Here is a 13,298-nt window from a genome sequence, read left to right as displayed (position 1 = left end):
GTCAAAACTGTTAAGTATGTTGAAGAAGAAGCTTTGTTTGTTGATCCTGCTGATGCAATATTGCTTTTAAAGAAGAGACTTGACAATCATTTAATTCTAGTTGTACTAAAGTCTATGAACGAAGGTGAATACTTTGAGAAGCTAGGGCCTACGCCCCATACTCAAATGTACTCTAGACAATGGCAGGAAAAATTCCTATCATCATTCTTCGTGGCTTAAGGCTCATGGCACACAACTTGAATCAAAATCTACAAGTGTTGATACTCCCTTGTTGTGCTTGAATAGAAGTCCATTGTCTGTTTGCAATGTGAATGACTTATACTGACTTGATTCTTGAACTTGCACTTGAGTCTTGACCTTGTGAGATCCAGTACAACTTTAACACAAGGGAATTACCATATCAAGTGATCAAGGGTCTTTTGATCACTTGAACATGCTTGGGGAATTGAGAATAGATTAAAGAATTTGATTGATCAAAGCAAACTTTGATCAACTGAATCAATCGAGGGAAAATCAGTTGAAAATCTATGCACAAAGAGATAAGGACTGCAAAACCTTAGGGTTTAAATCCTAAACACCTAAGTCTAAGGGAACATGCCATGGTTAAGGTGTAATTAAATCAGGGTATCATATCAAAGTTTAATAAGAACAATGATTAAAAGACCAATTAAACCTAAAAGATTAGGAACAAGATTAATTCTACTAATTAAAGCTTTACCACAAAAGGATTAAAATCTAAAACAAATCATGCAATTTACAATTTTATCATGGGAATTAAAATCTAATCTAAATCAAAAAAACTAGGTTAACATCATACTTTTCATTAATTTTTCCAACAATCAATCAAGAATTAATCAACTCAATTAATTCTAATTAAAATGTCTAATCATGTTAATCTCTATATTTTGTATCAATATGAATTAAATACAATTAAATAAAATATGCAAAAAAAGATGAATAAAAAGAATTGTAAAACAAGCAAAATAGGGGGGTTTGATCAACAACACATTGGTGCAACAAGCCAAAATGGCACAAGGCCCATTATAGGCCCAAAATTGTTTCAGATTTGTTAAACAAGGAGGTATAAAAGTGATGAAGGGTGCACACAAGAAGAAATTGGGCCCAAAATGCATTAAAGCCCAATGCTCATGGCAAGGGAAATGAATTTTAGAAGCAACAATCCTCATGTGCTCAAATATCCCCATGTTTCACGTTTTCCATGCCAAACTCAGTCAAAAGTTTAAATGAATTCATTTTCCCTCCATCTAAACCTTTCCTCCACCGCGTCGGAGGTCGCCTCCTGCATCGTTTGAGCCTTAATCTTAAAACAAATTATGTCACTCTCACCGTCTCACTGTCCTAAGTCTGAATCCCATGTTCGTTTCTCACATTCCTTAACTAGTTTTTCAAATTCAAACAAACTATGTATGAACCCTAAATCACCAAATGAGAAATTAAATCATGATACTCTGGAATCAAAGCCCTAGAGGTTAGTGATTTGATTCCCCTTACCAAAGTCTATATACCTGTAACAAGAATTGAAGAAAATAGGGATGGAAATTCGGAACTCATCGGTGGAAAAGACGCAGAGGTCACCCAGAATTTCCGGTAAGTCTATTCTTCCTTTGTTTCAACTTTTGAATCTCCTACTTCTTTAACCTTCTTCTTTCTCAACCTTCTTCTTCTTCTTCTTCTTCTTCTTCTTCTTCTGTTATCTTCTTGTGTGAGTTGAGAGATTGAGATATGAGTTTGTGTTGTGTAGTAGAGATGTGTATGAATGCGCGTGCGCGTGAGTGAGTGAGAGAGAGGGAGAGAGAGAGAGAGAGAGAGAGAGAGAGAGAGAGAGAGAGAGAGAGAGAGAGAGAGAGAGAGAGAGAGAGAGAGAGGATGAAAAAAAAGTGAGAATCTGAGTCTGTGAATGAATTTTCAAGTGAAGGATGAAAAGTCATGTGAATGAGGAAGGTGTGGTGAATTTATAGGGAGGGATGAATTAACATAAAATGAAGTCTATTAGTTTGGTTAGATTCAAAATTAGTTGGATGTTAACTAAATTTGTTAGTTTTAGTTAGAGGTGAAATGAAAGTTAGTTAGAAATTCTATTTTCAGTTTGTGATATGTTAAGTGTTAAACTCTATTATATGTTAACTGCTAAGAAACTTGATTTTAGTTAGATGTAATGTTAGTCACAAGTGAAATGAAATTTGGTTAGGAAATGAGAGTCAAATTTGAAATGTTGAGAAGTTAGTGAAAGTGAAAACGATTGAAATGAAATTTGGTTTCTTCTTGTAGGTTATGGAAAAATGGCTTTATGATCATGAAGAACAAGAGCATTAGGGGTTTAGGGATGGTAGAATGATGAATTGACTTTGGTCAACTAGTTGACCAAAAAGTCAACAGTTGACCAAAAGTCAACTTATGCAAAAATGATATAATTTTGTAATCTTTTTTCAACGCAATGTATATAAACAAAGTAATTAATGAATGGAATGTATTTTCTCTACTAATGACATAATGAAACAATGGGATTCAATTGACCATTTTCCAAATTCAATGCAACCAAATTGAAAATAAGTGTTTTGAATGAATAAATGAATGACATTGAAATCAAATGACCATGAAATGATTTGACCAAATAGATAATGAAACTTTGGACCAATTGACTTTACATTGAACCTTGACACATAATGGGAGCAATGAATGATAATGAATGAGACTTGGACCAAATGATGATGACCAAGAAAACCAATGGATGAAGTGTGACTTAGATCAAATGAGACCAATAAAAGCATGAAATCAAAGAGTAGAATACGAATGAATATAGGGATACCTTAGACCAATCAAAACAAGCCATGGACTAAGGTTTAGCTAGGTCAAAATTCAAACCCAAGTAACAATCAAAGGCCTCAAACCAAGAAGTAACCCACACAAGTGTAGCCGTGATTTTTTTTGAGATTAAGCTATTGATTAACTTAACTCACAAAGCAAGAGTCGCCATCACGTTTTTATTATTTCCAAAGGAAAGGGAAAAAGTACGAACATAATCCAAAGAAGTTTTAAAACAAAACTAATAAAAAGAGACAGGGGTCTGGGGGTTAGTTATGCAAAGGGAAGATATTAACACCCTAAACATTTATAGTAATCTATAGGAACCTCTTTGAAAATCTGTGCATTTTGGCTTAAAAATGATATTGTTTTCAAAAGATTGGAGAGATAGGAAAAGAAATGTTCTTTTTAGAATTTGTGTTTGCAACGACTTTCTGAGTCTCGTGCCTACGTACCAACAAAGTGCAATGGAGGATCAATGCCTCGTAGTTCGTGGTAAAAATAACAAGGATTTTAGTTTTGATTCATTTTTAATGAGAAGGAATTTTGTCATTTTTACGGAAAATACTCAGCTAGTCACGCACAAGTATGAGAACTTTGCATCACCATAGAGAAGGGCTCCAACTTGGATAAAGGTCAACAAGTATGCCACTAGCTCTCTTGGGTAGAAAAGAATTATCGTCAATACTATGGGGATAAGATAATTACATCTCAACTATGTAAATGACTCATGTCTAAGCTTTGAGAAAAGTTTAAAAGAAAAAGTGCACAAAGGGCACAAAATTATTTAAATGAGTTATGCATTTTTTAGTCTTTTGAAATTGGTCTGGATATGCTTAAGATGTGTTAGCATTTATTAAGAAAAAAAAGTTTTGAAAATCACTATACAAAAATCAAGGTTTATTGAGAAAGTGGTTCAAGTTTAAAACAAGAAGGTTTTGAAAAGAAAAGAGAGAGGATATTTTGAAAATTAAAGAAGGAGAGGAGAATAAGAGTCTATCCTAGAGCATAAAGTAAAAGTTAGGGAGGAATAATCTAACCAAGAGATAGCAAGCTTTATGACATAAGTCAAGCAAGAACTCTCTTATTTGGATTAACCCTCAAGCAAGCCAAATAAGCAAAGAATAAATCATGTATTAGATGAAACTAGGATAACCAAGCCAAGTCTTCAAAAGAAGTCTAAAGTCAAAGGTACCAGATGAATCCTAGGGTCTCAAATTACAAGCTTCCAAAGCAAGGGTCAAGGTCCTAGTTCTAAGTCCATAACTCCACAACAATGCTAAGGATAGTAACCACAAGTCCATGAATCCAGAGAACCAAGTTTTTAGGGGGTTTCTCCTTTATTAATGACTTTAAAAGAAAAAAAAAATCCAAATGGATAAAGAGTAAAAGAGCATAAACATAAACAATATGGTATGAGATGCTTAAAATAAAAGCATAAAGTAAATGACAAAAGGATAAAGAACATAAGATAAATGACATTAAAATAAAGTTACCACAAAATAATGTTAGTAAATGATGTTACTAATCAAAAAGGGAAAGGAAATTTTGTCATCTTTTGGAGAACACTCAACTATTCACCCACAAGCATGAAAATATGGACCTTTACATCACCTATGAGAAGGGCTCAAACTTGGATAAAATCAACAAGTATGCCACTAGCTCTCATAAGTGAAAAGGAAGCAATATTTTCATACAATACCATGAGGAGTAGGAGACTTACAATCTCACTTATGAAAATGACTTACTTTTGGGACAAATTTAGCGCTATGTTAAGCAATCGTAATTGGACTTATGTAGAAGTCATAACTATCTGATGTCAATCAATAATAATATTTGTGTTAATACATGCTAGAGAAATGATATGTAAATCATTCTCCTAAAGTTACGCCACAAAAAAAAAGAGAATTGATCAAGCACAAAGGCTAAGAGAGTGGTCCATTACATCAATCCATACTTCATAATACTTAGGACAAACTTATGCATCAATCCAAAGTACCTTAAATGATCCATGATCAATTAAGAGGTAGATTTAAAATTATAAAAAAAACTAGGTCTATGGAATCATATCCGATGATGACCCAACTACAAGCTGATACTTCTTGCGAAGTATTTTGATATAGGTTTCATAGTTGCTCTTCATGGCATCCTTCTCCATCACTAGCTGATCTATAATGCCTTTTGCAAACACTAGAAGTAGGAAGATGAGTAAATGATGAACTGTTAGAGGAAAATAAATCGTCTTGGTCCCTTGACTTCTTCATAGCATGTTGTTTAAGCAACTCTATCAAGTCATCCTTTTCTTTCAACTGCTTCTGCAATTCTATCTTCTCGAGGTTTGAAGCGTGAAACTTGTCTTCCCAAGCATCCTTCTCTTACTTCATCCTATCTAAAGCTTCTTGCAACTCCTCTATGCCTTCAATACGAAGAGTGGGTGATTTGACCATTACTAAAGACATAGGTCTCTCATAAGTGTAAGACATCTTGAATTCTTTTGCTCTCTTCTTCACCCAACTAGTGTAAGGGTCCAAAGCTACATAATTCTTCATTCCAAGCTCACTTTTTCCTTTCCTATGAATATTATGCCAAGCATGCACCATCCTAGCCTTCAATCCTTGAGTGTATTCCCATTCTTGGAAAAATAAACCTTCTAACAAAGTGTTATTAGGTTTGTCCTTCATAGTGAACCCAAGTTAACGTCTTACCAAAGTCGGATTGTAGTTGATTCCTCCTTGTGTACCAAGAAGAGGCACATTAGAGAACTCCTTACAACTATCAATAATCTTGACGTCATCGTAAACAGAAGAATACTAGGTGATGTCATCATTTGTGAGAGACATAAGTCTTTGAGACCACCTTAAGCAACCCTTGTTTTTTTTAAGATATGAGACTGCGACAAATGTGAAATAAACCACTTGTAAAACAAAGGCACACAATAGACAATAGTTCCATTTCCCTTAGAAGTCCTATGATGAATGGAGAAATAGGTGTCACCAAGCAAAGTTCGAACAAGATTCCCGACCAAAAAGATCCTAATAGCATTAACATCAACAAGATTGTCAATGTTGGGAAATAAGACCAAACCATTGATGAGTAAGGCAATAATAGTTTCAAAGGCCACCATGCTACCAACATTAGCAAAATAAAAGGCTTTCTCAATCATAAACTTTGAAGTCAAGCCTCTAATACCTCCTTTGATAGTGAGATTAGCAACTACGTCAGATTTCTTCAGATGAATAACTCTAGCAATAACTTGAGACTCCATAATTCCTTCCAAACCACAAAAGAGAACCCTATAAGAAACTGGTATACTCAAAAGATAAGCATACTCCTCTATGGTAGGCAACAACTGATAATTCGGGAAAATGAAGCACCGGTAGACGGGATTGTAGAACTGAACCAGAGTACAAAGAAGACTATCTTCAACATTAGTATATAGAATAGACAAAAGTCTTCCAAAACGGTCTCTGAAATCCTTAGAATCATCTGCAAAAGATGCTAGCTTTCTCAATTCCTTAAGATCAAGACATCTGAAACTGTAATTCCAAGTATTCCTTCTTCCAATATCCATGGTTAAAAAAACTATGATGTTTGCAAAAGAATCTCTAAGTTCCTTGAAAACCTAGAAAAATGTTCATGAATGCAATGAGTGAATGATGCAACAACCACAAACAAGATCACACAAGCAAGGTCCAAAGGTTCACAGTCACGAGCATGGAGCCAAGGGTAAGAACCAACCCACAAGGTATGTACTAAGGGTATAATGACCTATAGAACAAGATTCTAAAAAGTTCCCATAGTCATAATTCCATCTTTTGGACATTATCGGCTTAAACGGCTACTCTCCAACCAATAATATTTGAAATTCTAGTAACAGACTATCGATGTCACACTAGATGTTATGACATCCAATTCTGCGCAGACAGGAAATGTATGCAGAAGGTAAATGAAAAAGGCAGTAAAAGACACAAACAATTGTTTACCCAGTTCGGTGACAAACACACCTACGTCTGGGGGCTACCAAGCCAGGGAGGAAATCCACTATAAGCAGTATTAATTCAGGACTTAAACCAATTGTTTAATCCTATCACTTAAGACCTACCCAATGAAATTTCAATCTAAACTAAGACCTGAGTTCCTACTCACTCCCCCTCAATCACCACAGTGATTACAACCTTTAATAAGTTTAAAGTCAATGGCGAAGTTATACTTCAAACAACTCTTGATTGTGCTTAAAAGCTTTAATCAAGAAACACATCACTCACGCTTAAAAGCTTAGAGTGACACATCAATTACAACTCAATGAACACCCTAGTCCAATGCAATCATCTAGGTGATAATTGCTTGGCTCACAAGTAAAACCTAATACAAGACACAATCAAAGTACAACAGTGAAATATGATGATATAATAAATGCTTCACGCTTCAAACCCCTGAGTTGCTGAAAGTAGGATTGCTATCCTTTTATAATGCAACACTTGGGCCTTGTACTTGAATTTCCTAAGATTAAGGTTAAGCAAGTTAACCTAATTTCCACATGTTAGGGTGCTAACAAATAGGCTATATGCTAGGCCTCTTAATTGTAGCTCAGTTGTTAGTTTCCTGGATTTTAGCTCAGCTGTTAGATTCCTGAAAAATAGCCTGAGATAAATACTGAAACAGAAAAACTAACTAGCCTACACTTTAGCATATGCTGTCAGGAATGAATATGATAACATTCAGTTTGACATCCAGAACATAGGCTATATGCTAGGTTTCTTAATTCTAGCTCAGCTGTTAGTTTCCTGAAACAGCAGCCTGAAATAAATATTGAACTATACCAGAAAAACTAATTGGCCTATAATTCAGTATCTGCTGTCAGGGATGAATGTCATAACATTCAGTAAATCCTGTATTAGCTAATCCTGCAGCATACTACTCAAACATGTCATCACATCAGTCAAGACATCAGAGTACAATTAGTGTTTTAACACAAAATACAGCCAATCAAAAACATCTACAAACTCCCGCTTTGGCAAATTTTTGGCTAAAACAACTTGGCATCACAACAGAGTTCACAGCAGCGGAAAGCATACGTCCAAGCAGAGAATCAAATTAGCTAATACACTCAGCAACCATAGAAGTTAAACTTCAAACAGTAGCAGCACAAGTAGATAGCAAACAACACCACACTCAGCACACATAGAAGTTAAACTTCAAACAGCAGCATAACCTCTTGTTTAGAGGACCTTCAACTTCAAATAAATCTGTTCAAACAAATCTGTTGTCTTGGGGTACATGTGTTACTCCCCCTTTTTGTCAAAAATGTTGCCAAAGCAACACTTAATATTACAGAACAAAACAAAATAAATTACACATAATTTTCAGAACCATAGGAAATGGTCTAGTCATCTGACTCAGAGTCAACATCATCATTTGTGCCATCATCAGGATTGGCATCTGCTTCTCCCTCTTCACCTTGTCTTTCAGCTCCTTCTGCAGCAGCAGCAGCTTCACCAAGCACATCACCTTCAATCATCTGCAACTTGCTAATCAATTTTTCCAAGTTTAGCTTCCTTGCCTCTAGCTCCTTGCAAGTTTCTTTGAGCATTGCAATGACAACATCTTTACCTGGTTGATTGCTTACACGGGATGTCTCACCTGTTGTCATGGCAATGTCAGGAACATGGGTACCTAGGAACAACTTATGATTGAAGGACAAAGGGATGTCTCTTTTCTTCACAGAATCATTCTCTGTTACGATGTTTGGAAACTGATTCAAAATAATACCACAGATGAGAGAAGGAAAGGCTATAGGCCCCTTCACACTGAAGCTTCCTGCATACTTCAAAGTTTGATCAAAAATATAGGATCCATAGTCAAAATTGGCTTTGGTTCCAACAACATATATGAACTTTCCAAGCATTACAGCAACCGTAGATTTATGATTGGTGGGCACCCAGTTAGCAGCTTCAATTTTGTGCAGCATTGCATACTTGACACTCAGTTTGCTGGCAACCAACTTTCCTTTGAGAGGCCACTTCCTGACTTGATTAGCAGTGATGACTTGACAGATTTTGTTGTCAGTCACCTCAAGCTCAGGTTGAGCTACATCAGGCCTTCCCAAATACATGTTGATCACTGAGGGAGAGAAATTTACACACTTGCCTCGCACATACACTTTTCTGAATTCCTTAGACTTTCCATCATCACATTCTTCAGACACATTGACAATAAATTCCTTTACTAACATCTCATAGCACTTTGAGAACTGAGTCACAGTCTTCATTAAACCAGCCTCTTGAATAAGGTCCATAATCTCCTTACATTCTAGGACATTCTGAGCCAATTCCCTTTCCAAAGCCAGCCTCTTCTGATAAACATATTTCCACCTGTTTACACTTGAAGCAAAATGGAACGATATGTTGTCAATTGGTACCTCAGGGACACTAGCTACAAGCTTGCTAGTGGTTGGCTTCTTCTTTGACAGAGTGTCAGGGACATCACATGGAACATCTGAGTCAGACTCAACAACAACAAACTTGGTCTTCTTTTTCTTGGGCACCCCTTTGCTCCAAGATTTTGTTGGACCATGAACTTTCCTCTTGAGGGAACTCTCGACTGCCACCTTTGTATTGGGAGAGGTTGGCACATCAATCTTCTTTCTGGGGGACCTTTAAGGCACTATTTTCTTTTCTCTCCTAGTCCTAACCCTTTTGGCTATGCTAGGGACGACTGAGGACAACAACTCATTATCAGAAAATTCCTCCAGGTCTACTGTTTCAGCCTCACAATTAGGGTTGTTACTGATATCATGACGTGACGTGAACTTCCTCACCAGCCACATTATCTAAGGGTTTGTCAACATTTGACTCCTTATAAGCATCAGTTTGCTCAACATCATGAGAGATATTCTTTCCTAAAGACTCAATATTTTCTTGATAAGCAACACTATCAGGTTCAATAGTGTTTAAGGGAATGGGAACCCCAAGGACCTTATGATTACTAGATAGTATTCTAGTCACCATAGTGGCAATGGCATTGTGAACATACCTAGAACCTTCTCTGGTTCGTTCATCAAGAGCGATTGCTGAGGAGAAGCCTGATACAGTTTCTTTAGGTCTTCTTGCATGTGAGGTATTCGTAGAGTCAGCAACAGGATCTTCTTTGTTAGGGTTGCATGGTTCAGAGCTAGAGGAATCAGACATGTTCTTGGAGGAAGATGAGTTGGATTGTTGAGACATGATGAATATCTTAGAGGCGAAATGAAAAGTTTCTTTGAGAGAATGCTTGCGTGACTGAAAGTTGAAACGATGGAAGAGGTAACGCTTGTTGCAAGAGTAATAGCTATTATTTGTTGACCAATCAGAGCATACTCTCAAATGTTTAATAATTTGAATTATTAAACAGTAAATACCTAACATCATTAGTTGCTATAATTCCTCAGAAGGACATATTCCCACTCTGCCCCTTAAATCTTCAAACTGAGTAGCATCTAATGTCATGACATTCTGAGTGACATTGTACTCAGTCTGCATCTGATTCATCCATACCAATTGGGAACAACTGCTACCAGAGGCTATGTACTCAGCTTCTGCAGTGGATAATGATACACAACTCTGTTTCTTCCTTTCACCTACACCATTGTGATGAGGAATAATAGGTGAGGACAACTCATGACTTTCAATCTACATAGGTCCCATTAAGTCCATGTGCAAAAATTCCAGAGTTTTGGATGTTTTAGGATGTCCAAGCTTAGGATGTGACATCTTGGTTAGCTTGCCCACCTGACATTCTCCACTGACTTTTCCTTCATCCATAAGCATCTTTGGGATTCCTCTACCTGCTTCCTTGGATATGATCTTCTTCATTCCTCTTAAACGTAGATGTCCAAGTGTTCTATGCCCCAGTTTCACTTCCTTTTCTTCCTTGGCTAAGAAACACATTGAGGAGTAGTTTGAGACTTCAGGTTCCCATAGATAGCAGTTATCTTTGGATCTGGCTCCTCTCATAACTTCCTTATTTTCTCCATTCATCACAACACACTCTTCCTTAGTGAACTGTACATTGAATCCTTGATCACATAGCTGGCTTATGCTGATGAGGTTAGCAGTTAGTCCTTTTACTAACAACATATTATTCAGTTCTGGAACTCCAGGACTGTTCAACTTACCAACACCTTTGATTTTTCCTTTAACTTCATCACCAAAGGTCACATAACTGGTAGCATGAGGTTGTCTATCTACCAATAAGTTCTCCATCCCAGTCATATGTCTTGAGCAACCACTGTCAAAATACCAGTCTTCTCTGGTAGATGCCCTTAGAGATGTGTGAGCTAATCTAGCAACCCATTGTTGTTTCTTGATGGGGGCATTATGCTTAGATGCCTTCTGCTTAGGTCTGACTTGAGAGGTCTGGTTAGGATAACCATGCAACCTGTAACAGAAGGGTTTTATGTGGCCAAATCTACCACAGTAGTGACATCTCCATCTTTGAAATTTCTTCTTTTGATGGTTAATCCTCCTGTGTCCCTGATGTTGTGACATTGGTTGTGACTTCTGTTTGATTTTTTGAACTTCAGCCTTTGAGCTTTTGAGTTCAGTTGAGGATTCCTTAACAAAGCCTAAACCAGACATGGTTCCTGATTTGTGTCCCACTTTTAGAATCTCTTCCAAAGTGTCAGTTCCTTTATTCAGCATTCTGATGGATTTTTTCATTTGATCTAGCTTAGAGGTCAGCAAGGTTATCTCACCATTTAGACCACCTATGACTGTCAGATGCTTCTTCTTCTCAGCTTCCAGCTCCTTGATGAGTTTCTTCTGCTTTTCTCCTTGTATACACACTTCTTCACTTTTGACACATAGCTCTTTATATGAGGCAGCAAGTTCATCAAATGTAAGTTCATCTCCACTTGAGTCATCATCAGAGGCACAAACACTAGTTAGTGCAGTGACATGTTTAGCAGATTCTACCTCATATTCACTCTTAGAGTCTCCCTCAGACCAGGTGACAGATAGTCCCTTCTTTTGCATCTTGAGGAAGGTAGGACATTCAGCTCTAATGTGTCCAAAACCTTCACATCCATGATACTGGATTCCCTTGCCTTGGTTGAACTTTTCTTCAGATTTTGATCTTCTACTGATGTCAGATGAAGAGTTCTTGACATTTGGTCTACCTTTTTGATCAACCTTCTTTATGAACTTGTTGAACTGTCTTCCAAGCATGGCTATAGCTTCTGATATGCTTTCATCACCTCTAATACTTCCTTCTTCTGAATCCTCTTCATTATTTGATACGAAAGCTATGCTTTTGTTTTTGTTTTCAACATTCTCATACAAGCCCATTTCAAAAGTTTGGAGAGAAGCAATAAGCTCATCCACCTTCATATTGCAGATATCTTGAGCCTCTTCTATAGCAGTAACCTTCATGGCAAATCTCTTGGGCAATGATCTGAGAATCTTTCTTACAAGTTTTTCTTCAGACATTTTCTCTCCTAAGCCTCCAGAAGTGTTGGCAATTTCAAGAACATTCATGTGGAAGTCATGAATAGTCTCATCCTCTTTCATCCTCAAATTTTCAAAGTAGTCAGTATCTGGAGTTTAGACATCCTTACCTTGGAGGTACCTTCATGAGTTGTTTTGAGAGTATCCCAAACTTCTTTAGCCAGCTCACAGTGATGCACCAGTCTGAAGATGTTCTTATTTATCCCATTGAACAGTGCATTCAAGGCCTTAGAGTTTCCAAGGGCTAATGGCTCTTGCTCTTTGTCCCACTCTTCTTCAGGAATTTGCATAATGATTCCATCTTTACCTGTCTTCGTTGGATGTTCCCATCCTTTGTTGACAGCTCTCCAGACCTTGCTATCCAGAGACCTCAAGAAGGCTATCATACGAGGTTTCCAGTCATCATAGTTAGAACCATCCAACATGGGTGGTCTATTTAAGAATCCTACATCCTTGTCCATGGTACTAGAAAGTAACGCCCCTAGATCTCACCCAGAAATTAACAGGCAGGGTGCCTACTCTGATGCTAATTGAAATTCTAGTAACAGACTATCGATGTCACACTGGATGTTATGACATCCAATTTTGTGCAGACAGGAAATGTATGCAGAAGGTAAATGAAAAAGGCAGTAAAAGACACAGAAAATTGTTTACCCAGTTCCGTGACAAACACACCTACGTCTGGGGGCTACTAAGCCAGGGAGGAAATCCACTATAAGCAGTATTAATTCAGGACTTAAACCAATTGTTTAATCCTATCACTTAAGACCTACCCAATGAAATTTCAATCTAAACTAAGACCTGAGTTCCTACTCACTCCCCCTCAATCACCACAGTGATTACAACCTTTAATAAGTTTAAAGTCAATGGCGAAGTTATACTTCAAACAACTCTTGATTGTGCTTAAAAGCTTTAATCAAGAAACACATCACTCACGCTTAAAAGCTTAGAGTGACACATCAATTACAACTCAATGAACACCCTAGTCCAATG

At 37.1% G+C, this 13,298-nt stretch overlaps 2 protein-coding genes across 2 annotated transcripts; both read right to left on the bottom strand.

The window, feature by feature from the left end:
* Positions 1 to 5,680: 5,680 nt before the first annotated feature.
* Positions 5,681 to 6,394, bottom strand: LOC127095904 (uncharacterized). The gene has a single exon (XM_051034529.1). The coding sequence runs from the start codon at positions 6,392 to 6,394 to the stop codon at positions 5,681 to 5,683; it is 714 nt and encodes a 237-aa protein (XP_050890486.1).
* A 1,812-nt stretch (positions 6,395 to 8,206) lies between these two features.
* Positions 8,207 to 9,118, bottom strand: LOC127095903 (uncharacterized). The gene is made up of 2 exons (XM_051034528.1): positions 8,971 to 9,118; positions 8,207 to 8,868 (listed from the first exon to the last, which is right to left on the bottom strand). The coding sequence occupies exons 1-2, from the start codon at positions 9,116 to 9,118 to the stop codon at positions 8,207 to 8,209; spliced, it is 810 nt and encodes a 269-aa protein (XP_050890485.1).
* Positions 9,119 to 13,298: the final 4,180 nt, after the last annotated feature.

Source organism: Lathyrus oleraceus, chromosome 6 (genome assembly GCF_024323335.1).
Source record: "Lathyrus oleraceus cultivar Zhongwan6 chromosome 6, CAAS_Psat_ZW6_1.0, whole genome shotgun sequence".
Classification (NCBI taxonomy): Eukaryota; Viridiplantae; Streptophyta; class Magnoliopsida; order Fabales; family Fabaceae; genus Lathyrus; species Lathyrus oleraceus.
The sequence above is the reverse complement of the archived record's forward strand: the minus strand, read 5'-3'. Positions and strand labels throughout refer to the sequence as shown.

What these genes read in the sequence shown, in the direction of transcription:
- LOC127095903 (XM_051034528.1), bottom strand. Translation starts at nt 9,118, where the DNA reads ATGGACCTTATTCAAGAGGCTGGTTTAATGAAGACTGTGACTCAGTTC. An exon ending in CAGAAAAGTGTATGTGCGAG is followed by an intron (nt 8,869 to 8,970) that starts GCAAGTGTGTAA and finishes AAATCTGTCAAG; the next exon opens with TCATCACTGCTAATCAAGTC.
- LOC127095904 (XM_051034529.1), bottom strand. Translation starts at nt 6,394, where the DNA reads ATGGATATTGGAAGAAGGAATACTTGGAATTACAGTTTCAGATGTCTT.